We start from the raw sequence: 26235 nt of genomic DNA on the forward strand, positions 1-26235 counted from the left end.
TAAATGGGATTTTTAAAGGAAGGCTAAAAGAGCAGCACCATGTGCAAAAAAGTTCCCCAAAAGATAACCTTAAAAAAAGCTGAAAAATATGCTGATTTTGGGCTGTATTTTTATTTTGACAAAAGAAGCAGTGTGAACTAATATGACAAATCAGAATGAAATATCAGTAATATAATATATAATAATAATTAATAATAATAATAAATAATAATAATAATAAATAAATAATATAATAATAATAATAATAATTAATAAATAATATAATAATAATAATAATAATAATATATAATATAGTGCCATTGTCTGACTGGGAATTCAAAGAATATATTGGGGTTACATATAACTTCAATTCCAGGGAGAAGCTTGTCAGTGTAACGTGGCACTGACGGGCTCAATCGCCGCAACCCAGCTTTCCCAGGATCCTGAATGGAATACACTGACAGTGTATTCCCGTATACCCCATATATACACCCCAAATCCCCGTTCCAATGGTGTGCCCCCCCCACCTTCACCCCAGGAATACCCTGCAAGTCCCCTAGCAATAGAATTGGTGCTATATACACCCACTATTTTTGCTACTGCCATATAGTGCCATTGTCTGACTGGGAATTCAAAGAATATATTGGGGTTACATATAACTTCAATTCCAGGGAGAAGCTTGTCAGTGTAACGTGGCACTGACGGGCTCAATCGCCGCAACCCAGCTTTCCCAGCATCCTGAATGGAATACACTGACAGTGTATTCCCGTATACCCCAAAAAAAAAAAAAAAGAAAAAAAAAAAATTGGACCCGATGGCCCTTGAGGTCCCTTCCAACTCTACCATAAGAAAAAAAAAAAATAATAAAAATGTACCTATACCGGTAGTATTGAGTATACCAAAGCCTTATATCAGATTGCATGGTGATATCGCCTTGCACAGTGACAAAAATGAAAACCTTTTCCTGCAAAATGTGGTTTGAAAGGGATTGTAATATTGATGACGTAGTTTTCTGAATAGACTTTGAGGTTGGTTTATGATCAACGTAACCTTTCTAAGGAATTTTCCAATTCTGAAAGAGGACCTTTCATGGTCCGGGGCACAGGCAGTTCGCACTGTCGGCTTTCCCGATCTGTGCCCCGGGTAAAGAGCTATCGGTCCCGGTACTGTAGTTCTTCACAGTCAGAAGGGCGTTCTTGACAGTCACTCAGGTACGTCCTTCTTCAAAGCAGCGCCTATAGTGCTGTACAGTGTGAGCTGGGAGGAACGCCCCCTCCCTCTGCTCACAGTGCTCGTCCATAGACGAGTATTATCAGGAGGGGGCGTTCCTCCCCGCTCACACAGTACAGCATGATAGGCGCTGCTTTGAAGAAGGACGTACCTGACTGACTGTCAGGAACTCCCTTCTGACTGTAAAGAGCTACGGTACCGGGACCGATAGCTCTTTACCCGGGGCACAGATTGGGAAAGTCGACAGTGTGCTGAATTCATCGCACTGTCGGCTTTCCAGCAGTATATAGAACTGCCTGTGCCCCAAACCATGAAAGGTCCTCTTTAAAGTGGCTCTATCAGCAAAATTATCCTGTATGAGCCCCTCATATGCCTGAATAGGCATATGTGGCTATTCAGACACCGTTAATCTTGTCGTCGTCCCCCCCGTTTTACTATAATGCCCTGAAAACGAATATTCAAATTATAATTAGCCGTGCATGGTTAGCGGTCGTGCACTGTCTGACCCATCTCGCTTTTTTTTTTTTTTTTTTTTTACAAGGACCACCTCAAAACATATGTGCCCCAAAATAGTGTCAACTAATAATTTAACTTTGCATAAACTTTGCATAACCCTTGTAGGGCTATGTCCACAGAAAAATAAAGTTAGAAATTTAAAGGGGCTCTATCAGCAAAATTATGCCATATGAGCCCCACATATGCGTGAATAGCCTTTAAAAAGGCTATTCAGGCACCGCTAATCAAATTAAACATACAGCAGGAGAAGCCACATTAAGCATTTTTTAAATTTTCAAGCCCAATTGCAAAATTATTTCCATCCCAAAACACTTATTTTTTCAAGAATAAAAAAAAAATGCTGCAAAGGTGTACACAGCGATTAATTTGCATTTCTGTAACCCTGATAAACTGATATTTGATGTAACATACTTGTAGATTGAAAGCTCCTGGGCTAAACTTTTTCGTAATTCCTCCATCTCTGTATTCTGACGTTGCTGCAGCTGAACTGAAATCTTAATCTCCCTCCGTCTGTCTTCCAGTTCTTGCAGCTGTTCCTGATTGGAGGATGAGAGAATTTTAAGACATCAGATCCAATCTGCCACCCACACAGTGAATCTGTAGTAAAGGTATAGTATAAGTTCATTATAAAATCTCAATGGTAATTGGAATATATAGCATTTTGTACATGAACTGCAAAAATTCAACTTTTCATGACAATTTAAAATAGTTTTAGGCCAGTGCCCCAAGAGGTATAAACGTCGCGTTTGCCTGAGGTGGAAACGCCATGGGAAAAATGGTAGCATTTTACAGTCAGGGCAAAGTAGATGAGATTCTAGCAAATCCCATGCCCACTTTACGATAAAAACTGCAGTGCAGACACATTGCAATTTCCAAAACCAGCGCGGTTTTGGAAATTGCAGCATGGCAATTATACCTATGGAAACGCTGCGGTCTTGGAAATCGCAGCATGTCAATTATACCTATAGAAACGCTGGCGGTTTCCCCATAGGTGTAATTGAAACAGAAGGTATGCAGGGGAATCCTGATGCGATGCCACCGCGTTCATGTCAATTATATCTATAGAAACGCCGGCAGTTTCCCCATAGGTGTAATTGAAGCAGAAGGTACACAGGGGAAACCTGATGCGATGCCACCACGTTTTTACCCACAGCGCTTTTTTAGCTGCGGGACACCCCGTAGGGCCTTAGTCTTACTGGTAGACTGTTCTCTCCACTCCACTATAAATACACTTAGCATGAAGGCCATTTTTCAGATGTGTTGGCACCTAATTAAATCAGGAATATAAGGAGTCAATACTTGGGCTTCCCTGTGTCATTTGAGCTGAACCTCAGTTTTGCTTGCCAGGGGCAAATGGTGAGTAGGCAGAGAGAAAGTGTGAAAGGAAGTGTTTTAGATCTCTGCCCATGAATAACACTGTCCTATAAATAGGTTATTTCTCCAAGAGTATTTAAGATAGAAGCAGTTACTGTCAATCTTCCGTTTACGAGACATCTAAACATATTGTAAGCCATGTTCAAGTTATCTATTTTGAGAAATGCGTGGATGAGTTATGTAAAATTAGGAAAGACATTATCTGAATTTTTGTTAGCTCTAGTTATTAGGTCTTCGATGCTTCCATTCAAAGTTTTGCCAAGTTTTTGTGCTAAAGCAGTGTTTCTGTATTCTAGAAAACCATAGCAAGGAGCCTTCACTTCAAAGATACTATTAGTCGTAGTAAATGAGAGGGTACACTCCTAAGAATCTCCTGTACAAGTTAAGACAGGGGACATCACATGCTACTTTGAATGCCAGTGGTGCTAGTGCGAGACTCTCATCGATTATTGTACACTTTGGGGCATATTTATTAATGAAACATTCCAGAATTCTGATGCAATTTGCACAAAAGATTCCTTGTGTACAGGCCCTATACCACATTTTATTATTTATGATTTGTCTAGCAATGGGGCAGTAACAAATAGGCGCCATAAACAGTCTAAAATGCACGGATTTATTATTCAGCATGGGACACTGATAAATCTGATGTAGTATAACTTTGCACTGTATAACAGATTATTAGCAAATCTTTTCCTATATGTTTTGTTCATGTAGCATTTGACCAATATGATTGGAAATTACTGTGATCAGTAAATTACATTGACCGGTTTCTTCCATCTGTATGGCATGTTAAAGATATGCTAAAATGACATGTCCTGGCATATATTTGATGATATACAAATCTGTGGCTCTGGGAATATTACCGTATACAGTGTAACTGCATATGAGTTTTTGCATTTCAGTCATTTTTTCCTAAAAACTAGACACTTCTTATGCTGTCAAACACTGAAATGAGTTACATTTTTTCCAGTTCTCTTGCGCCATATATATATATTTTTTTTAATGGAGATTTTTTTGCACACTACTATGCTTCAGCTCCAAACAACGTCTAAGTTATATGGAGCGATATAAATTTGCTGCACTTCAGTTTGCCATGGATTTTATGAAGAGATGTGTTAAAGTTTATCTCTCAAAGCTTACATGAATATACTGGAAAATACTCATTCATGAAGTGTCTTCAGCTCTAGTAGTCATAAAACTTTGTAGCCATGAGAACTCTATGTGACTTCCATGGAAGTCATGTCTGTGAGGGTGTCCAAAAAGTTATCAGGTTGTTGTCCAAATGAAAATGAATAGAACTTAATACTTTTATTTTGAATACTGTAAGGGTATGTTCACACAAAGTTTTTTGCAGGCAGGTTTTGACACGGAATCCGCCTCAAAATCATTTCAATGGGAGTCTCTAGCCGTTTTTCCCTGCTAGCGATTTTTTTGTCAGCTAGCGGGAAAAAGAAGCAACATGCCCTTTGTTCACACAGATTCCGTGGCTGAGTCAGCCGTGGCTTTCACGGCTCGAGACACCCTCCTGCTTAGGCCCATTCATTCGGGCCTAATCAGGAGCAGGATGTCAGTGCACTGCATCGGCTTCCCATCGCGGCTAGCCACACAAAAAAGCCATACGGCGGAAAAGGTTTCCGACGTGTGAACTTACCCTTGAAGATCTAGACTGTCTTGTGGTCTAGGCAACTACACCTGTGTTCCGTACAACAAAGTGATTCTTTCCCACCTCTGCACCAGTGCCATGCAACTGAGTCACATAGTCTCCCTCTGTGTCTCTGCATCAGTCATGGCAGAGAAGGGGATCAGCATAGTATTGAAAGGAGCCACTCAGTACCCTTCATCCACATTGCCAACAGACAGGTTTAGGAAGAAAGAGCTTCATGCTGTGTTAGAACCCAGAAGTGGAGTTTCTGGAATCTTGCAAGAATGATTCTGGAATCACATCTGCATTCGATCAGCGTTCTTTCGATCAGCTTGAAAATGGCGGAAAGAAAACTTCTGCAAACAGGACTTTTCTCTCTGCAATTTTTGGGCAGAAACCTGGTGGACCCCATTTTAATCTATGGGGTCCGCAGGTTTCCACAAGTAACCACTTTTTGGGTTCCCAAGCAGACCCGAAGAACGGAAAACCCAATGCAGGTGTTAACCTAGCGTAAGTTTTACAACTTTACGACTTTTTTCATAAAACAAATATTGTTTAAATATCAGATGATGCATTTGTATATGAAACTGCTTGTTTAGTGGTTTGTTTCTTATAATAACAAAGAGGTGACATACATTTTCTACTATGCTACAGTTAAATACAATGTTAGGGAGCGTTCACACTACCGTCGGTGTCCGACGTAGTGTCCGCTCCTAGTGTCCGCTCAAAATCTGTCACGGACACTAGGAGCGGACACTAGATGTGTCCGTGACACCTGTCATTCACTTGAATGGGCATCGGGTGCGTTCTTTTGCACTCCGTGCCCGTCCTTCCCTGTCCGCAAGAGAAGATGTCCGACTTCTCAAGCGGACAGAGGAACCCTGCATGCAGGGTTTTTCTGTCCGCTTGAGAAGTCGGACATCTTCTCTTGCGGACAGGGAAGGAAGGGCACGGAGTGCAAAAGAACGCACCCGATGCCCATTCAAGTGAATGACAGGTGTCACGGACACATCTAGTGTCCGCTCCTAGTGTCCGTGACAGATTTTGAGCGGACACTAGGAGCGGACACTACATGTCGGACATCGACGGTAGTGTGAACGCCCCCTTAGCCGGTACTGTCGTGCCCATGGCTACCAGTCGCAAAACATCTATCAGTGCTCTTGAAAAATGAAAACTGTGATGATCGGTTGCTATTGCCAACAAAGACAAATTTTCTTCTAGACAGTTTTCATGAACAAGATTTTCATTATATTAATTATTATTTTATCTCACAAACTCGCAGAATTCCATAAACGGTTACATACATATACATGAATTATATTTGCAGCTCTTTTTGCAAGCAACATTTTAGTAAATATTGTCCGTACCCTGTACAACAGCACTTCTTCTTCCCTCTTCATCTTCATGAGATGCATTTGCTCTTGCAAACTGCATTTCTGAACCTGTAGTTTGCAAGCTTCTCCTTGGAGTGGCCTTATTTCCTCTCTCAGCATTTGGAGCTCTTCCTGGGCCTTTCTTAGGGTCTCTGCCCCTTTTTCAGCATGCTCCAAGAGTTGAAGAAGTTTAGTTTTATAATGGTCTTGCAAGCCACTGTGTTGTTCCTCAGTTAGAGTTTGTAGCTCTGCAGAGAGCCGTCGTCTATCCTGAAATTCACGTGAGATTCGTCTACGTTGTGGAGATCTAAGTCGCTGCTCCTCATCCTGCCTCTCTTGAGCAAAGGTATTCCTCAGTTGGCAAAGCTCCTCTGTCAACCGAGCTGCAACAGTCTCTAGTTCTTTTTGTTCTGCTGTTTTCTGAGTTAATTCCTGACGCTGGTTTTCGAGTTGGAATTGACATGCAACACATTCTTTAGTCACTCGGAACAATCTACGACGTATTCCTCGTGTCTCTTCCCTCAAAGTATCCCTCTCAAGTTCTGCTCTAGCCCTCTGTCCATATACCTGCAATATTTCTTCATGTGCCTGTTGAACAGCTTCCAAACAGGGATCCCGAAGTACGGCCAGCTCACGAATGAGCTCATCTCGTTCCCTTTCCAACTCTTCCACAGCTGCGATACAATACTGGAACCTTATTCCAATGTCCTCTAAGGACAACAGTTCTGGACTGACCAGTGGAGAGGGACTGGGCTCTGCAAGTGCCCTGGAGAGACAAGAAAGCAGTAAATTCAATAAAACTGAAACATCTTTACACTTTGACTAGCTATGTGTTCACAAATTTTATATATATATATATATATATATATATATATATATATATATATATATATATATATATATATGTTGTTCCTAAAACCCTATGAATCTAAATAGAAATACAGTAATTGTGTGAAATGACTCCACTCCCAAATTTGAAGAAATCGTAAAAGTTAAATAAATAAAAACATCACTAAATCCTAAATATATTCCACAAACAAAGAATAAGGGTGTATAGACTCCAGCATTGTAACTCTAGTCCTGCAGTGATGTTGCATTTGCTCTGCCCTTTGTAGCAGCTGGGCTCAGACATGTATTAGTCACTACTGTTTTAGGGAAATTCATATGAAGCCTTCTAGGCAGTGTCCCTTCCTAGAACCCCTTCTGAAGGTTTGTGAGGGGAAAATGGCACTATCAGGACTGTGGTGGAGCAATATGACCATCTTTAATAGTAGCCGCAGTAGTCGTTCATGTTATAGCACATACTGTAGAGAGAAGATAAATGTGTTGCTGCTTGATGCAGAATCCCAGCTAAGTCAGGCTAGGAGGGAATTGAAATTATGGGAATGAGTCTGCTGTATAGTCATGTTCTAGAGATCATAGAATATTATACCTATAGGTCTTGGCACATTCTTCATTGCCATCATTTCAATTTCCTTCTAGGCTGACTGATAAATGTGTTGCTACTTGATGCAGAATCTCAGCTCTTTTCTCTACAGTATGTTCTATTACATTGACTACTACTGCGGCTACTTATTGAAGACTGTCACATTCTTCAACCACCGTATCTAAAGCTTTCCAGCAATGCATTTATACATTCCCTTACTTTAGCCTATGTGGCACTTGGAATCACTTAAGTCTATTTCACGTCAGTATTATATGTAATTTTACATCACCTGAACATCTGAAATCTATTTTTGGCAGTATATGCATCTACTTGATGGTTTTCTAGTCCTTGACCTCGTGTTACTGCTTCATCCTACATCTAGAAAGTGTCTGCTTTCTTGTGGTGGTGATATTTTCTGTAGAATCTTACCTCTCTTCTTGGGAGTGTTCTTCCTCCTCTGGACTGGACATTTCATCTGCACAAACTGACTCCTCTGTTATTAATAAACGGTGCACAAGGGCCTGTGGGTAATGTGCCCCCCCTTTACAGGCAGGGTGAGACTTGTAAGCTGTCACTTTATCTTCCACATGCTTCACACAGAACGTGGGCCCTTGAGTCTGGCCGGGCACGCCTGAGATGACACTGCAGCTCTTCTCCTGGCAAAGCTGTAGCTTGCCAAGGGTTAATTTGTACAGTGCCAGAAATGCAAGGATTGGCTAATCCAATAAAAGTCTGTCGGCTGTGCCCAGTATGCTTTGTAAGGCCCAGTGAGATGTCTGATCTAGATGCAAGTACCAGATATAGCACCATTTTACAGAATTCTGAACTATTTTAAGTATTCATTGCTTATCTAGAATGACATTTGTGACTCTATAGAAATTCATTCATGTTAATCCTTGGTATTAGCAGTAATCGTCCTACATCATCCAAAGACAGTAAACCTTTAGTGTATCAGATAAAATAGAGACTCTTAGTTTCCCACAAACATGCAATACAACCATAATGATCACAAAACCAAAACTATAAGATTTTGCAATCACTGTTCATTTGGAAGCTCTGAATTATACTTCATCATGATTAAGAAATAAAATTATAATCATAAAGACCTTTTCTTAAATGCCTAGAGTATAAGTGATAGTCCAATGAAAATATGACCCCCATCAGTGACAAAATAAGCAAAAGCTTATTCATTGTTGTTTGTATGCTTTTTGCAGACAAGTTGTTGGTGGGCAGCAACATCCCTTTGTGCCTACTGTATGGTAACGAAGAATGGTACAGTCATTTGTCCCCTTACTGACAATTATTGGTACATTTCAATGTGGTAATAAACACCAAAGCCATTATCAGTGCTATTTACTTATAGGTAAAATTTTATACACAATTTTTCTTTATGACCATCAGTAATCCCAAAAATGTTATAATTATCACATTATAACATTAGAATTATTGTAATATGGATTATAATCTAGATATGTCCTCTTAATTCCATGTCGGGTTTTCATACCTCCCAACCATCCCAGATTTTGCGGGACAGTCCCGGATTGTGGGTCCTGTCCAACAGTCTCAGTCTGTGGGAGGTATTTCCCGTTTTCAACTCATCTGCGGTTGAATACAATGGTGAATGAAGCAGGAGCTGTCGTTATACCACTGTTCTTCCTGTGTACTCTGGCCCTTGGAGCTCTAGGCGCGATGTGATGATGTCACTGATATCGCGCTTGGGGTTTCCGGAACACTCCCTGACTGAGACTGCAGACAGAGGAGCAGGGAAGCGAGAATAAGGGAGTATCAGTGTTTTTTTATGTTAAACTTTGAGGGCAAATTGAGAGGGAGCATGATGAAGAGGGCACATAAAACTAGGGGCAGATGAAGGGGGGGCAGATGGAGGAGGACATTAAACTAGTGGCAGATGAAGGGGGTACATGAAACTGGGGGCAGATGTAGAGAGGACATTAGATGGAGGGGGGGAAATGAAACTGGGACAGGGATGGAGGGGGAATTACACTGGGGCAGATGAAGCAGGACATGAAACTGGGGGCAAAGATGGAAGGGGGACATTAAACTGGGGCAGAGATGGAGGGGGTATTAAACTGGGGCAGATGAAGGAGGCACATGAAACTGGGGGCAGAGATGGAGGGGAGACATTAAACTGGGGACAGAGATGGAGGGGGGACATTAAACTGGGGACAGAGATGGAGGGGGACATAAGCTGGGGGTAGATGAAGGGGGAACATGAAAATGGGGGCAGAGATGGAGGGGAGACATTAAACTGGGGACAGAGATGGAGGGGAACATTAAACTGGGGACAGAGATGGAAGGGGACATAAGCTGGGGGTAGATGAAGTGGGAACATGAAAATGGGGGCAGAGATGGAGGGGAGACATTAAACTGGGGGCAGAGATGGAGGGGAGACATTAAACTGGGGGCAGAGATTGAGGGGAGACATTAAACTGGCGGCAGAGATGGAGGGGGGACGTTAAACTGGGGACAGAGATGGAGGGGGGGGACATAAGCTGGGGACAGATGAAGGGGGAACATTAAACTGTGGGTAGAGATGGAGGGGAGACATTAAACTGGGGCAAAGATGGAGGGGTGACATTAAACTGGGGGCAGAGATGGAGTGGAGACATTAAACTGGGGACAACTGGAAGGGGGCATTACACAATGGAGGTCACTGGAGGAGCACAATAAACCTTGGGAGTAGCAGGATGGGGACCTGTCCACCTCTAGATGCCCCCAAGTTTAATGTCCCGCTCCAGCTTCCATTAATTTATTCTCTTCCTCCAACTACTCTCACTGTTTAATACCACCCTCCAGCTGCTCCAGTTTCATGTCGCCTTCTAGTTTCCACCAGTTTAAACTGGGGCATTAGGAGAGAGATTTAATACTCTGGGGCAGTTGGAGGTGAACATTATAATGTGGGAGCAAATAATGTTCGGGTGACTGTAGGAGCATTATACTGTGTGGGGGCACATGGAAAAATAGATGGGGATGGGCGGAGTCAACATAGAAGTGGGTGGAGCTAAAATTGCTGCAGCCACACATTTCATCCCTCTTTCTGTTTTTTGAAAGTTAGGAGGTATGGATTGTTACTTAATGTAATGTGCATAGTCTTCCATACCAGTTCCAGTGCGACTGTCAACATTTTTGGTGTGTAATCACCATTACTTTACCATGTATTCCTTTATGGGCATTTAGTTGATATATTTATTTAGTGTTACTTGTTACAATTAAAAAAAAAATAAATGTCCTAATATGCTTCAAGAGGTTTAGAGGAATGTTGGCCTTGGGATATTCTTGGGTAGCACAGGACGCACTGGTCAGTTTATTGTCCCTGGATAAACTAATGCAAAAGAAAAGACGCCCATTGCAACCACTGAGAACAATGCTCTCATTTTCCAAAAAAGTTTAAACAAAAAATTAACACTTTTCCGTAATTTCCTATTCTTTGCTTGGATAATTTCACCACATGGTTACTTATACTCACACACAGTATATTTTAGCCCACATACATGCCTGTGTGCCCTGTTCCTTTTTGCCGTAGTTGTTCCTCATTTGACTTTTATCAAGAGCAAATTCCTGCATACAAATCTACAGGACTGTGGCAAGGTATTGTAATGGCTTAGAAAGATAAGGCAAATGGTGTTCCCATAGCACATGTAATTAATTTCAAGCAGCCCTAAAGGGGACCTAGCACCAGAACCCAGTGCTAACAGATAGCTTAGGAACACCCAACAATGTTATCCCCTTGTGAACTGGTGCTTCTGTTGCTCAAATATTGCTGTTCTTGTCAATATATATATATATATATATATATATATATATATATTGACAATATTGTATATACTGTATATGCTTTTTGAAGCAAGAGGGTGTTGCATTTTCTCCAAAGTGGCCCTCCCACAGCTCTGTGCCATCCTCTGCCCTTCCATTCTTCCTCTTATTGACAGGGCCAGGCAGCATATACCTAATCTTGCCTGCTCCTGAATTCTGGGGGGAGTGGTGGGTATGGGGGGGGGGGGGTTGATTTGGGGTATAACGGTCCATGGAGTTCCTGGGGGGATTTAAACCCAGGACTATAGCGCTGCAAGGCTGCAGTGCTAACCACTGAGCCACCGTGTTGCCCCTACCATGATAGTACTTACGGGTTAAGGGAAAAACCACAAATTACACTGCAGCAGGAGTAGCTTTCCAGCACTTTCTCCTCTATCACTGACCTTCTTGTCTCTTCCCAGGGACTCTTTTCACTATCTCACCAGGAAACACCCCTTGGAAGGCAGGGGTAGCAGTCATGGTGTGCGCTGCTTTGCTGGAGAGGACTCCTCTGTGATCCCTGGAATGAGCATTGTTTGGGAGGAGGGTGTGTTTAAATATCAATCAATCAAAAGAGCTTTATTAGCATCACCAAAGAAAAAAAGTTTGGTATTGCCAAAGAATGGTTGGGGGGTGAGTATGGGGTTTGTAGGGGGGGCTTCGAGTGTCCTTGGGGTCTCATATTTCTTGTTTGGGATGTGTGGGTATTGGTGGGTGCGGGGTAGGCTGGTGATGGGCAATGTTTCCTCTAAGCCCTGGAAGCTGCTGAACGGAACAGCTAGTGAGCTGGGCAAGGCTCCGTCAATGATGGGCGACCTGATGGCCAAACAGTACCACCAGTAGTAAACAAGAAAACGCTAATCTAGTGTATAGATAGTATAATGATCCTTCCTTATTCACCCCCTCCCCCACACACAGATTGGTGCTGAGGAAAGTGACGGGCCGACCCGGCACTCAGGGCTCAGGAGGACAGACAGCAATATGGCGGGTGCCATATTAAACAACCGTTGGTTGCTGCCTGTCCTCCTGAGTGCATACTTCCCAACTTTTGAAAAGTGCTTGCTATGCTTGCTATGCTATGCTAGCTCCGCCTACTTTTATGTTGACTCCACCGATTCTGATTTCATTTTTTACGTGCTCCCACACAGTATAATCCTCCTACAGTCACCCGTAAATTATATGTTCCCCCCTCTATCTCTGCCCCCAGTTTCATGTCCCCCCTCCATCTCTACCCCCAGATTCATGTCCCCTCCATCTCTGCCCACAGATTCATGTCCCCTCCATTTCTGCCCCCAGATTCACGTCCCTCCATCTCTGCCCCAGATTCATGTCCCCCCTCCATCTCTGCCTCCATATTCATGTTCCCCCTCCATCTCTGCCCCCACTTTCATGTCCTCTCCATCTCTGCCCCCAGATTCATGTCCTCTCCATCTCTGCCCCCAGATTCATGTCCTCTCCATCTCTGCCCCCGGATTCATGTCCCTCAGTTCCACCTCAGTGTACACATTAAACTTACCTTCTCCTCGTTCCCCCGCTGCTCTCTCCGCGCCTCTCTCTCTCTCGAACACAGTTGTATCCGCGATGTGATGTCATCACATCTCGTCTACACAGCGACTAGCCGGTATGCAGCAGCAAAGCAAGGAGCTGAGCTGTGACAGCTCCTTGCTTTAGTATTCAAAGGGATACAGGCATAGTCCCTGTGTAGTGAAGCTAGGGTCCCACCCCGTCTCAGCACAATAAGAAGGAGCTTCACAGAAAATGGTGTCCAACCAAACGTGTTTATTAGTAGAGATTCAGTAGTAAACGTTTGCGGTCTTTATCGACCTTCATCAGACTTTGTCTTGCAGTGGAAGCAGTGGTAAATAAGACCAATATCAAGGGAATGGAGGCTCACAGATACCTCCACTGGAACCGAACCAAGCCCGCTCTGGATCATAACATATGTGCTGCGCAAAAATGAATCAGGCGATATGCCACATCAGGCATATTTGCGCAGCACATATGTTATGATCCAGAGCGGGCTTGGTTCAGTTCCAGTGGAGGTATCTGTGAGCCTCCATTACCTTGATATTGGTCTTATTTACCACTGCTTCCACTGCAAGACAGTCTGATTAAGGTTGATAAAGACCGAAAACGTTTACTACTGAATCTCTACTAATAAACACGTTTGGTTGGACACCATTTTCTGTGAAGCTCCTTCTTATTGAGCTCCTTGCTTTAGTCGCGTCTGTATTCAACTCAGATCTTCGTCCTCCGGACGCAGATCTGAGTTGAGTGCGCGGGCATTCATTCTGGCTGAGCGGGGCAGCTGCAATAGGTGGGCGACCACCCACACAGGCGCGCTATTGGAAACAGTGGTGATGAGGGGGGGAGGAGCTTGATGGCCTTTTAGTGGTAGGTGGGTGGGTTTAGTGGTCCATGGGGGATGGGTGGTTTGATAGTCCATGTGGTCTCATCTTCCTCTTGTTTGGTGACAGCTGGACACGTATTGGGCAGCGATTTCCACTGTGGACTCCTCTTCTCCCAGTAGGATGTAGAGTTTCCTCTTTTCGTCTGCAGATGTGAAGTCTGGGATATGGGAAGAGAGTCTTTGGAAGTAGATGGCTCTCACAGCTGAGTATTTGGTGCAGTGTAGCAGAAAGTAGGCCTCGTCTTCTAGGGCCCCTTGGTCGCAGTGTTGGCACAGTCTGTTCTCCCGTGGCTTGTAGAACTGCTTGTGCTGCCCCATTTTGATCTCTAGGTTGTGGGAGCTCAGTCTGTATCAGCTCAAGGCTTGTTTGTGTTTGGGGTGGTGTATTTTCTCCAAGTAGGTGGCCATGGTGTAGTCCATTTGCAGGGATTGGTACATGGTGAGTTTCTTGGAGTTGTTTAGTTCATTTCTCCATTCTTCGATGTAGTGCTCACTGTTTGCTTCTGTGGTCGCCTTTATTTGGGCCATGGTCATCAGCTGTTGGTCTTTTTGGTTTGGTGGTTGGCTGTTGTTCGGTTGGGGGTGTCTGGTTTCTTTTGAGTTATGTGGCTTAGCCATGCTTGGTAGTGGTAGGAGTCAGGGTTGCTGCCCTGAATGTGCACCTGGAACCCTAGTGCCTTCTTCTGTATGGTAAGCCATAGGGGGAGCTTGCCTAGCTCTGCCCTGCAAGCTAAGTTGGAGGTGTTGCGGTGGACATGAAGCAGGTATTTGCAGAACTCCAGGTGGAAGGTCTCTGTTGGGCTAGAGTCCCATTTTGGCTGGTCTGGGTAGGTAGCTGGGCCCCAAACCTCGCTGCCATAGAGAAGGATCGGGGCGTTGACTGCATCAAATATCTTCAGCCAGACCCTCGTCGGTGGTTTGAGGTGGTATAGTTGTCTTCTGATGGCGTAGAAGGTTCTGAAGGCTTTTGCTTTCAGGGTTTCTATTGCTGCTTTGAAGCTTCCTGATTGGTTGAGCTCCAGCCCCAGGTAGGTGTAGCTGTTGGTTTTCTCCAGTGTGGAGCCGTTCAGTATGAATTGTGGGGTGGGGGCTTTGTTGTGTCCCTTCTTCCAGAGTACCATGATTTTACTTTTCTTGTGGTTGATGGGGAGGGCCCATGTTGTGCTGATTTTTTCCAGCACTGATAGGCTGTCTTGGAGGCCTCTCTCGGTGGGAATAGAAGTATGAGGTTGTCGGCGTATAGCAGGGACTTCAGGTTCCTGTCATTCAGGGTGAGGCCTGGTGTTGGTGATGCCTCTAGGGCTGCAGCCAGTTCATTGATGTAGATGTTGAAGAGCGTGGACTCAGACTACAGCCTTGTCTGACCCCTCGGGCCTGTTGGAAGTATGCTGTCCTTTTCACGTTCACCTTCACACTGCACTGGTTTCCGGTGTAGGAGCTCTTGATGACGTCATACGTTCTTCCTCCTGCTAGAGGATAACCAGGCCCAGTTGCCCCCCCTGCTGTTTTGAGGTGACCGCCTACCTCTGCATCCCCATCAACCTGACCTTGCAAATCTTTATGTACCAAGCCCTTTTTTTAAAAAAATAAAATACATGCAAGATATTAAAGGATCTGTTCTAGAAATGTATCCTAAAAAACTGTATTTATAATATATCATGTTGCAGTAGAGGATCAGAAGAGAATGTTCCATACACAATTTACTGTATGTATGTATATATACATGTGACCATGTTGAACTTCAATGTGTTATTTGTGCGCTATCATTTCTGTGTGGTTTTGGAGTGCATTTTTCTGTCAGCTGTTCCTTTATCCCTCTCCAAAGGTCATATTCCATAATCCTCATTTAGGGTCAGATTACACTAGAGTCTGGCTAGCACGCAGATAAACACATACACAAAAGCAAAGGCTCTCACTAATCTAAGACAGGGCTTGTCATGTGCACAAATCTAGATGGTCTTTGGTGTTTTTTTAAATACTTACTATGATTCGTTTTAGGTTTTGTGGCAGGTGCAAGAAACCAGAACAAAAATCTTGAAATTAAGGAAATCCCAAGAGTGATAGAGATTTGAATGAGTTTATGATATGCAAAGATAAATAATATTTAGGTAAAAGATTTAAATCAGTACAGGGTGCAGACATACACAGACTACACACCTTGCCATACTATTACGTTATTAATAGTAGCAGCAAAAAATAGAAAAAGAGCGCAGGGAGCTCACCAAACAACAGGTTCTTTAAAAGCAGAAGGCTTTATTTCATGTTTTTAAAAACATCCAGTGCATAGGGATAGAGTAGATGGTGTAACGAACGGCTTGATCCGTTTGTTACACCATCTACTCTATCCCTATGCACTGGATGTTTTTTAAAAGATGAAATAAAGCCTTCTGCTTTTAAAGAACCCGTTGTTTGGTGAGTGCCCTGCGCTTTTTTTCTATTTTTTGCTACTTTTTGTATGGACTTCTTTTATATTTGACAGTATGGTTACCCGTACTTTATGCTCCACCTCATTGCATCTGTTTTTCTCAGGAACAAAGAACTTTGCGTGTTCGGTAGTGCTGCTTCTTTTTTACTTTTCTACTAGTTATTAATAGTTGTCTGAGGAATATTAGACCATGATGAATGCATCAACATTGGCTGTTGGCAGATCCCTTTACAATTGCCTCCCAAGACATCTGAGATGTGCTCAATAGGAGACAAGTCCAGCGACACTACAGGCAATGGTAATATGTGAAGGGAGGCTTCACACGGAGTTTACGCTCCACTCATTCTGAACGTAAAATCGTTCAGAGTGAGCGGCATAAAAAACAGATCTCATTGACTTCAATGGGTGCCGGCATATGCGCGCTACCCATTGAAATCAATGGGAGGCTTTTTTACCTATTGCTTTCAATGTGATACGCACGTATCTATTAAGGTCAGGAATTTGGTCAGGAATCCGCCTCAAAATCAGCTTCCAAATAAAGCCTCCCAATAGAACTCTATTAAGAGGCTTTTTTTGGAGGCTGATTTTGAGGCAGATTCCTGAACAAATTCCTGACCAAAATACTGTGTGAACTCAGCCTTAGCCACACAGGCTGCTCAAGTAACTAAGCAACGTGTGACCTGGTGTTGTCCTATTGAAAAATGGCTCCCTGGTCACATTGAAGAAAGGGCCTTACCACTGGTTTCACAAAATTAATGTAATGCTGAGCTGTTGGTGGACTGGAAATGATAACTACAGGGCCGATTCTAGGTTATCTGTTTCCAGAGGCAAAAATTAAAATGGCCCTCCCCAGTTAGGGTGTTCCCTCCTCTGGGGTGGAAAAATAAACCGCCTGCTTCATCTATTTGCGGATTCTGTTGCGGAACTCACAACACGAACCAATGCACAGATTAGCCCCATACATCTGTACAGCAAGTGAAAGGAGGGGAGGTGGAGGGCCACAAAATAAGAGAAATCTGAGTCAGAAGTCTGCCATAATTCCACATAAACGGCTCAAATAGTTCCCCCACAAGTAATGGACACCTGATATTAGATAATAGTACTCCAACAAGTAAAAGGAGTACTATAACCTATGTAGGAGGACTATTACCCATGTGGGGCACTATTACTATAATAGGTAATAGTTAACCTCACAGGTAATGGGGAGTATTATAGGTAATATTACTGGGTAAAAAATATGCAAATCTATTCTCCAGGATGTAATTAGGAGAACAGTGCACTCTGTACACCGCCCTCTAGAGGACAGCATCCTTAACATCATGCATGACTCAGTTAAAAAGTCTATTTAATCATGATGTGTATTTAATTGCCAAATTAGTATTTCTATCCCAAAAGGAACAGCTTCCCAGCTATGGACAGCGCTGTTTCGGCCTATTGGGCCATCCTCAGCATAGCGTAGGGATACTGATTTGGCAGAGTGATAGACTATAGACCAGAGTCAGGGGATAATCGTACACATCAGGGAGAGTGTGTGCCTACATAGGCGTACGGAGACTTAATTAATTTGGCAATTAAATCCATATCATGATTAAATAAACTTTTTAACTGAGTCATGCATGATGTTAAGGATGCTGTCCTCTAGAGGGTGGCGTACAGAGTGCACTGTTCTCCTAATTACATCCTGGAGAATAGATTTGCATATTTTTTACCCAGAATCCCTAGCGGAGCAGGAATGACTTGTAAGCCTCCGTACTGCCTATGTAGGCACACACTCTCCCTGATGTGTACGATTATCCACTGAACCGGGTAATATTAATGTAATAGTACACTAATAACGCCTGTCCCCTCCCCTCCACAGGTAATGATGGTCTCCTCCCCACATAAGTAATGCTATTACCTGTGGCATCAAGAGACAAAAGCAATATCCAATAGAAAGTCAAGGGTCAAATACGAACTGGTATGCTAATGGCAGATTCAGCAGGCAAAAGAATAACAGTGCATATGAGAATCGCGGTGATGCCAAAGCCCAAGGTAGAAGACTGGCTACGGATTGCTTAGGGCTTCTACAACGCAGCTAGTTTCCCAACAGTGTAGGTGCGCTGGATAAAACACAGTTGTGTAAAGAAGCCGCCTCACTCAAGGTACCTATATTTCAATTATAAACAGTATTTCACAGTAGTGCTGTTGGTCTTGTCTGCCAGCAACTACCGGGTTATAGTTGTTGATATAGGGATGTGAAGGATCTCGCCTTACCAAAGCCACTTTGACACACCCGCGATCACCTTTCTTACCTTCCACTCAAATCCCATGAGTGTACCTGGGCTGATAGGATAATACGAAACAAGCTTTATAACTTTTATATATTTATTTACCCAAGTGGGTCGGTAATAGCCACAAACATATACAGATATATATATATCAGTGAAAAAGCAAGTACAGACAAAAGTAAAATACAATACCTAAAATAAAATGGGATAAAAGAATAGAAAAGGGATAATAAACAAAGTGACAGTTTGGTTCGCTGGGGCTCACTCCTAGGCCACAGTGTGCTTCCTTAAATCAGTCCAAGAATGTGTCCTTTACATGCTGTCTCAGAGTCAGTGCTCTCTTTGCTTCTTGGCTGAGTCTTTGCTGAGTGACCAAGAATCTAGGTCTGTCTGGCAGTAAATGCTGGTATCTACCCACCCCTCCTTTACAGGTGGTTCCCCCCCTCCTTCCCCCATTTCAGAATCTGGGAAAGAGGGATATTTAGAGCTGTTTGTCCGGGGTTCAACTGAGGGTCATTAGCAATCAAATCAAAGAGGCTTTATTGGCACGTCCGAAAAGACATTTGGCATTACCAAAGCAAAAAGAGTGGGTATGGGGGGAATGGGGTTATGGGGTTAGGGGGGAGAGGATTGGGCGGGATGGTGATGGATATGGTGGTGTGGGGTGTGCATGGGTTGGATGGATGGGTGGTGGGTGGGTGATTTGAGGTATAGTAGTCCTTGGGGTCTCATCTTCCCCCATTTGCTGGCAGGTGGACATGTATTGGGCAGTGATCTCCACAGTGGGCTCCTCTTCTCCCAGTAGGATGTAGAGTCTCCTCTTCTTGTCTGTAAATGTGAAGTCTGGAATGTGGGCAGAGTCTTTGGAAGTAGACAGCCCTCAAAGCTGAGTATTTGGTGCAGTATAGCAGGAAATGAGCCTCGTCTTCTAGGGCCCCCGGTCACAGTGCTGGCACAGTCTGTTCTCCCGTGGCTTATATTTCTGCCTGTGCCACCCCAACTCCATCTCTAGGCTGTGGACGCTCAGTCTACCAGCTCAGGGTCTGTCTGTGGGATGGTGTATTTTCTCCAGGTAGGTGACCATGGCGTAGTCTTCGATATACTACTCTTTGCTGCTTTCTATGGCCCCCTTTATCTGGGCCTTGTTCAGGGCCTGTTGGGAGTTTTAGCTTGGCAGGTGGCTGTCTCTCAGTGGGTGGGGTGGGGGGAGGCTTGGTGGTAGTAGTAGCCAGGGCTGCTGCCCTGATTGTGTGCCTGGAATGATACTACCCTCTTCTGCATTGTGAGCCATAGGGGGAGTCTGCCTAGTTCTGCCCAGCATGCTATGTTGGAGGTGTTGCGATGGATGTGGAGGAGGTATTTGCAGAACTCCAGGAGGAAGGTCTCTGTTAGGCTGGAATCCCACTTTGATTGGTCTGGGTAGGTGGCTGGGCCCCAAACCTCACTGTGGTAGAGGAGAATTGGGGTGATGACTGCTTCAAATATCTTCAGTCAGACCCTCACCGGAGGTTTAAGGTGGTACAGTTGCCTTATAATGGCGTAGAAGAATCTGCTGGCTTTTCCTTTCAGGGTTTCTATTGCTGCTTTGAAGCTCCCTGATTGGTTAAGCTCCAGCCCCAGGTAGGCGTAGCTGTTGGTTTTCTCCAGTGTGGAGCTGTTTAATTTGAGGTGGGGGATGGATGCTTTATTTTGGCCCTTCTTCTGGAATACCATGACTGGTCTTCTTGTGGTTGATGGGTAGTGCCCATGTGGTACTGAATTTTTCCAGTACTGCTAGGCTATCTTGGAGGCCTCTCTTGGTGGAAGATAGAAGCAGGAGGTCATCAGCGCACAGCAGGTCTGTCTCTCTCAGTGGTCATCCCCCGTGGTATCCATAAAACCACTGAAGTGGATTGACTTCCAATGTACAGTAGACAAAGCTGAAACACACATTCGTAAAGGTATATTTAGGACTGATATGAGCAAGTAAAAAAAACAAAAACATTTCACAGAAAGATACACGACTGAGGGTCTGTTCATCACAAGGTGCCTACGGAAGCTCTGCTGATGCTAGCGTCTTCAGGGCTTCCAGAATGGGTGAACAGCTTCAGAACAATCAGCTCACCCTTCCAGAACCAAGACAGCTGCCTGGATTATCAGGACCTCCAGCACCATTCGCCATTGTGGGAAATAAAAGACTTGGACTATACTCCCATTGGTTGTGGACATTCCCCCCCTTGCTGTTTGAATGAACAGAGGTGTATATTTAACTTTAACAGCAACAAGTGGTGGCTTTTGCAGACCTCTGTTTAAATGGATACTCATAGCGTGACACTGGTTATCCAAGCTGGTCTTATCGCCCACAATTTCATGGATTCATGACACTACACTTGAGAGTGACCTGGAGCACTTTGTGCCCACATCTGACATCCCTCCAGATAACACCATGCCTGAATGACTTTAAGCAGCTGCACTGTCTATCCGTAATCTCTATGCAGACTACTTTGCAGTTCCTTGGCAGATGGATACTATCTACAGATAATATGTAGCTGTTCTTGCTGGTTCTGGACTGTTGTTGTTCCTATTTAGTAGGTTAGTTATTTCTGTTTTAGTTTAGTGTAGGGACTCACAAGACAATGAGACCCTTGCCATGGGTTGCGAGCTTAAAGGGGTTGTCCCATCACAAGGATCCTATCTATACTGCTAGTTTATGTGGATTTAAGACTTTTCCTAATTGCATTGCTTTAGCAAAACTGCTTTGTTTGGCTGCTATCTTAATTTATTCACTTCATTGTTTACATGTGTTTCTATGGCACTTGGGATTATCTGCTCTAATGTCAAGTGATGTAGCTGCCTGCTCTCAGGAGGGAGGGAGGGGCTGGGAGCAGCTCTGAGCTGTTTGAGAAGCTCCGCTACTTAAATGACACAGATAGGGGAGGTGAGAGCTCCAGGATTTCTGAGCTCTTATCAGTCGGTTTAATTGAATTTGGCTGATAAGGGCTGAGATAAGGAGTCCGTTCCCTCTGTATGTAATGCAAACTGACTCAAATCCAGCTCTGCTAGATCAGCTTCACACCGTGGTAATTCATTAACAACCAATCCTGTGCAAGTGAAACCCCGCCCACCTATGTTCCGAGAGAAGCAGGAAGTCAAGAGAGCACAACAGCCTGCAGGTTAGTAAACAAGCGTCATGGGAATACCCCTTTAAGTATTTCTGCATTAATATTTTTTTATTACTTTATTTTTCGGACTATAAGACGCATCTAGGTTTTAGAGGAGGAAAATCTGGTAAAAAAAATTTAAAGCAAAAAATGGTAAAATATTTAATATATTGGAGTTGTAGTTTTGCAACAGCTGCAAGGTGACCCTGCAGCTGTACAGAGATGCATAGAGTGTTTTTTTGCAGGGCCGGATGTACTTTTTAGTTCTACCATTTTGGGAAATGTCTATTGCTTAGATTACCTTTTATTTAAATCAGAGGCAAAAAGGTGAAAAAAAAACATGGCGGTTTGGCAATTTTGACGTTCACTGTACAGGGAAAATATGATTAAACCGGGCATTTTCGGACTCAGGGATACCTAATGTGTACGTGTTTCACAATAATATTCTACTTTTATATGTATTCTAGGGAATGGAGGTGATTTAGAAGTTTTATTTATTTTTTACTATTTTATTAGCCCCCACCTAGGGGGCTTGAACCTGCAATCATTTGATTGCAAGTCCCATAGACGGCAATACAAGTGTATTGCCATCTATGGAAGATTCTATACATTACTACTGCGACTGGTCATAGTAACTGCATCACCAAATAGTATTTCCTTAGTCACTGCCCTGGATGTCATATATTGCAGTGGAATATAGAGACAAATTCAGATGTAGATTGCTATATATTCACAAGAGTAATCCCCCAAGGAGAATCAAAACTAAACCATTGGGTAAAACTACTGAGGGATCTCTCAATCTGGCTAAATCTGACTAAGTGTCCGTTGTATAACACCTATGTATTGGGATCTGAATAGGTGTCCAGTATTTCTCAGAATTCCTCTCCACTATGGATACACTAACGCCAGACGCTTTTCTAGGATAGTTCTAACTGCTATCCTGTCATAGAGGCATAAGGTAATTAAATTGTTCTGAGAGAGCTATAGTATCCCCCGCTCCCCACAGGCACTGATGCATAGCCGCACATAGTAGCGAAGGTGCTAGAGTAATATGGCACTAGGACCACCCTCCATATGATCAACATACAATCCAGAGGCACCAAATCACTAACAGCTTCATAAAGAGGCAGGTCTTAAAGTGAAATGCGTCATACGAAAGGGGACCCAAAAGTTTCCAGAATGAGGCTGCTGCGTGCACAGTTTTCGTAGTACACGATTCTGCAGCTAGTTATTTGTTCAACCACGCCTTCTCAGTCAGTGTGCCAAGCGGCGTTGATGCGGAAGGTTTCGTCTACCCGCAGGGAATTTTTTTGCAAGAGCTGTTTTGTCCAACCGTCGTTTTTCTTCATGGAGAAGTTTTATGAGCAGCGCGCGGCTGTGAAGTTTTGCTTTCTGCTCGGGAAAAAAGCATCGGAAACTGTTCAAATGTTGAAGACTGCTTACAAGGATGACGTTATGTGTCAAGCTCAAGTTTACTCGTGGTTCACCTGCTTTAAAAATGGTGAAATGTCAATTGTTGATCAACAGTGTTATGGACGTCCGACGACGACGATCGACGACGAACCATTGAGGAACTCGAAGAGTTGTCTGGAGTGAGTTGGAGCTCAGCGCATTTTATCAGAGGATTCGGGCATGTCACGGGTCGCTGCAAAGTTTGTGCCGTGGCTCTTGACTGATCAACAGAAAGAGCATCACACCGAAACATGCTGTGCCAAGAAAGAACATGCTGAAACCGACCCAGAATTTTTTCTAAAATTATTACAGGAAATGAGTCTTGGTGCTATGCTTACGACCCGGAAACCAAACAACAATCAAGCCACTGGAAGACGCCATCCTCGCTCTGCACCAAAAAGGCTTGTCAAGTGAAGTCCAATGTGAAGACAATGGTCATTTGTTTTTTCGATGCAAAAGGGATTGTGCACTCGGAATTCGTTCCAACAGGTTAGACCGTCAACCAGGTTTTCTACTTGGGGGTTCTCAAGAGGTTGCGCAACAGTGTGCGGCGAAAAAGGCCCAAAATGTGGCAGTCTGGTGATTGGTTTTTCCACCACGACAATGCCCCAGCCCACACCGCCATCTCGGTGACCACTTTCATATCTTGCCCCACCCACCCTATTCACCCGATATGGCTCCCAGTGACTTTTTTTTATTCCCACGAATGAAGAGGAACCTCAAGGGGAAGCGTTTCACCGACGTGGAGGAGGTGAAGAGGAAAACGACGGAGGCGCTTGCACACATCAAAGATGTGTTTAAAAAATGTTTAAAAAATGTTTTGAACAATGGCAGACGAGATTTGACAAGTGTATTGCCGCTAAAGGAGAGTACTTTGAAGGAGATTGAAGGAATTTTGTACAAAAAAATAAATACATGCTTCAAAAACAACTTTTCTGGAAACTTTTTGGATACCCCCTGGTACATGTATACATAACGATCAGCCAATCGCGGACACATGGGCGTGTCTACAAATTGACCACCCTCCCCGCACACGCTGGTTACTAACTGAAACGAAAACAAAAGCAATTGACAGCTGGCACTCGCCATAGCATAACAGGAGATCATGTATCAGGTAAGTATCTATACGGCATCAGCACATTATGAACCTGGGAAAGCAAAGGGACATTCTCCTATAGAACACCAGTGTACCATAAAACAGGTGACTTATATATAGTAACAGGCACAAAGTCATGTATTATGACTTTTTGTCAGTGGCAAACTACATATGAGTTATTCTTATGGGTCTCTTTAGATTTTAAATTTTATTAATAAAGATTATAGAAGTTTTAGATACTCTTTTTGGAAAGTGACACTTTCTATCCACTTTCTCTTTGGTAATAGTTTAGGGTATTTATTTTTTCATGTAGATTGTGAGCCCCATATAGGGATCACAATATACATTTTTTTTCCCCTATCAGTATGTCTTTGTACAACGGGAGGAAATCCACGCAAACACGGGGAGAACATACAAACTCCTTGCAGATGTTGTTCCTGGTGGGATTTGAACCCAGGACTCCAGCGCTGCAAGGCTGCAGCGCTAACCACTGAGCCACCATGTTGCTCCTTGGGGTATTGATTTTTGACATTACTGACACCTGTGACCACGAACGATAGGTAACCAAAAAAATCCACATTCTCAGCCAGAAGGCTAAGGCCCTTGTGCTGCACAGTGCGGTGCTCCCCAAGTATTTGCTACTAATATATACTCTAATTTTACCTACTGGCAGGCTTCCAAAGACCAGTCACTTATTACCTTTTAATACTCTTAACTCAGGAACAATACAAACAGAATATGATACGGGGCACCAGCAGTACAGCACTAAAGCTTACAATCTTAACAAGAATACCCTCCAAACCCATTATAACAGAGATAATATGAAGAGAAAAAGAAGAGCGGCTGGATAGCCAGAACAGAGTTCCTAAGAAGCTTCTTATATGCTATGCATGCCATCAGTTACGTAGATACTGCTGAAGTGTGGACTTTAACAGTCCATAAACCTATTCAATCTAAGTGTAGGCCCAAACTCAGTCCCAAATAGTTTTGGTGAAGTGGTGAAGTGTGTGCACGGTTACCCACTGTGATGGGGCAGTTTGCTTTAGTTCTCTTACTGACCCAGGTTTGCTCTGTACGATTGACCAGAAAGACTGGAGGGATGTGAGGCCCCTCCAGATGAGCGTGCGGTAACACAAAAAACTGTCACTTGTTTTATCAGTGGCGTCTCTGGCAGTGAACTTCTCCGATTTCGCTGGAATCTGGTCACCCGCAGCATCAGCTCCACTCCTCCACAGCTCACCTCTGGAGCACTCCTATCCATAGATCATGCTGGGTTTCTCCTTTCAATGTTCTTATCTCTCTCAGGTCTTGCTCTCCAAGGTGGCCACCACACCCATGAACTACAATGTCCCTTATACATCGTTCATAAATAAACTATAGCTGTTTTAGTATAGCTTTAACAAACAGAAACCTCTTTTAGCCATATAACAAATTTTCATTCCATACAAAACAGGTGACTTATACACAGCAACAGGCACAATGCTCACAAAGTGGTGGAGGCTGTCCCATCATCTCACATGTACAGTGGGGCAAAAAAGTATTTAGTCAGTCACCAATAGTGCAAGTTCCACCACTTAAAAAGATGAGAGGCGTCTGTAATTTACATCATAGGTAGACCTCAACTATGAGAGACAAAATGAGAAAACAAATCCAGAAAATCACATTGTCAGATTTTGTAAGAATTTATTTGCAAATTATGGTGGAAAATAAGTATTTGGTCAGTAACAAAATTTCATCTCAATACTTTGTTGGCAATGACAGAGGTCAAACGTTTTCTGTAAGTCTTCACAAGGTTGGCACACACTGTTGTTGGTATGTTGGCCCATTCCTCCATGCAGATCTCCTCTAGAGCAGTGATGTTTTGGGGCTGTCGCTTGGCAACACGGACTTTCAACTCCCTCCAAAGGTTTTCTATAGGGTTGAGATCTGAAGACTGGCTAGGCCACTCCAGGACCTTGAAATGCTTCTTACAAAGCCACTCCTTCGTTGCCCTGGCGGTGTGCTTTGGATCATTGTCATGTTGAAAGACCCAGCCACGTTTCATCTTCAATGCCCTTGCTGATGGAAGGAGGTTTGAACTCAAAATCTCACG

General features: G+C 43.5%; 2 protein-coding genes across 2 annotated transcripts in view; one reads left to right on the forward strand and one right to left on the reverse strand.

The window, feature by feature from the left end:
* The window catches only part of SYNC (syncoilin, intermediate filament protein), a 13104-nt gene extending 4943 nt beyond the window's left edge, over nucleotides 1–8161 (reverse strand). The window contains exons 1-3 of the mRNA XM_075264705.1: nucleotides 7973–8161; nucleotides 6112–6883; nucleotides 2137–2261 (exon numbers count right to left, since the gene is read on the reverse strand). Coding sequence (XP_075120806.1) covers nucleotides 2137–2261; nucleotides 6112–6883; nucleotides 7973–8013 — 938 coding nt within the window. The 5' untranslated portion in view covers nucleotides 8014–8161. The remainder of the gene's footprint in view (nucleotides 1–2136; nucleotides 2262–6111; nucleotides 6884–7972) is intronic.
* The window catches only part of ZBTB8A (zinc finger and BTB domain containing 8A), a 140721-nt gene that overhangs the window by 59299 nt on the left and 55187 nt on the right, over nucleotides 1–26235 (forward strand). The window lies entirely within an intron of this gene.

The sequence above is a fragment of the Leptodactylus fuscus genome, chromosome 2 (genome assembly GCF_031893055.1).
Source record: "Leptodactylus fuscus isolate aLepFus1 chromosome 2, aLepFus1.hap2, whole genome shotgun sequence".
Classification (NCBI taxonomy): Eukaryota; Metazoa; Chordata; class Amphibia; order Anura; family Leptodactylidae; genus Leptodactylus; species Leptodactylus fuscus.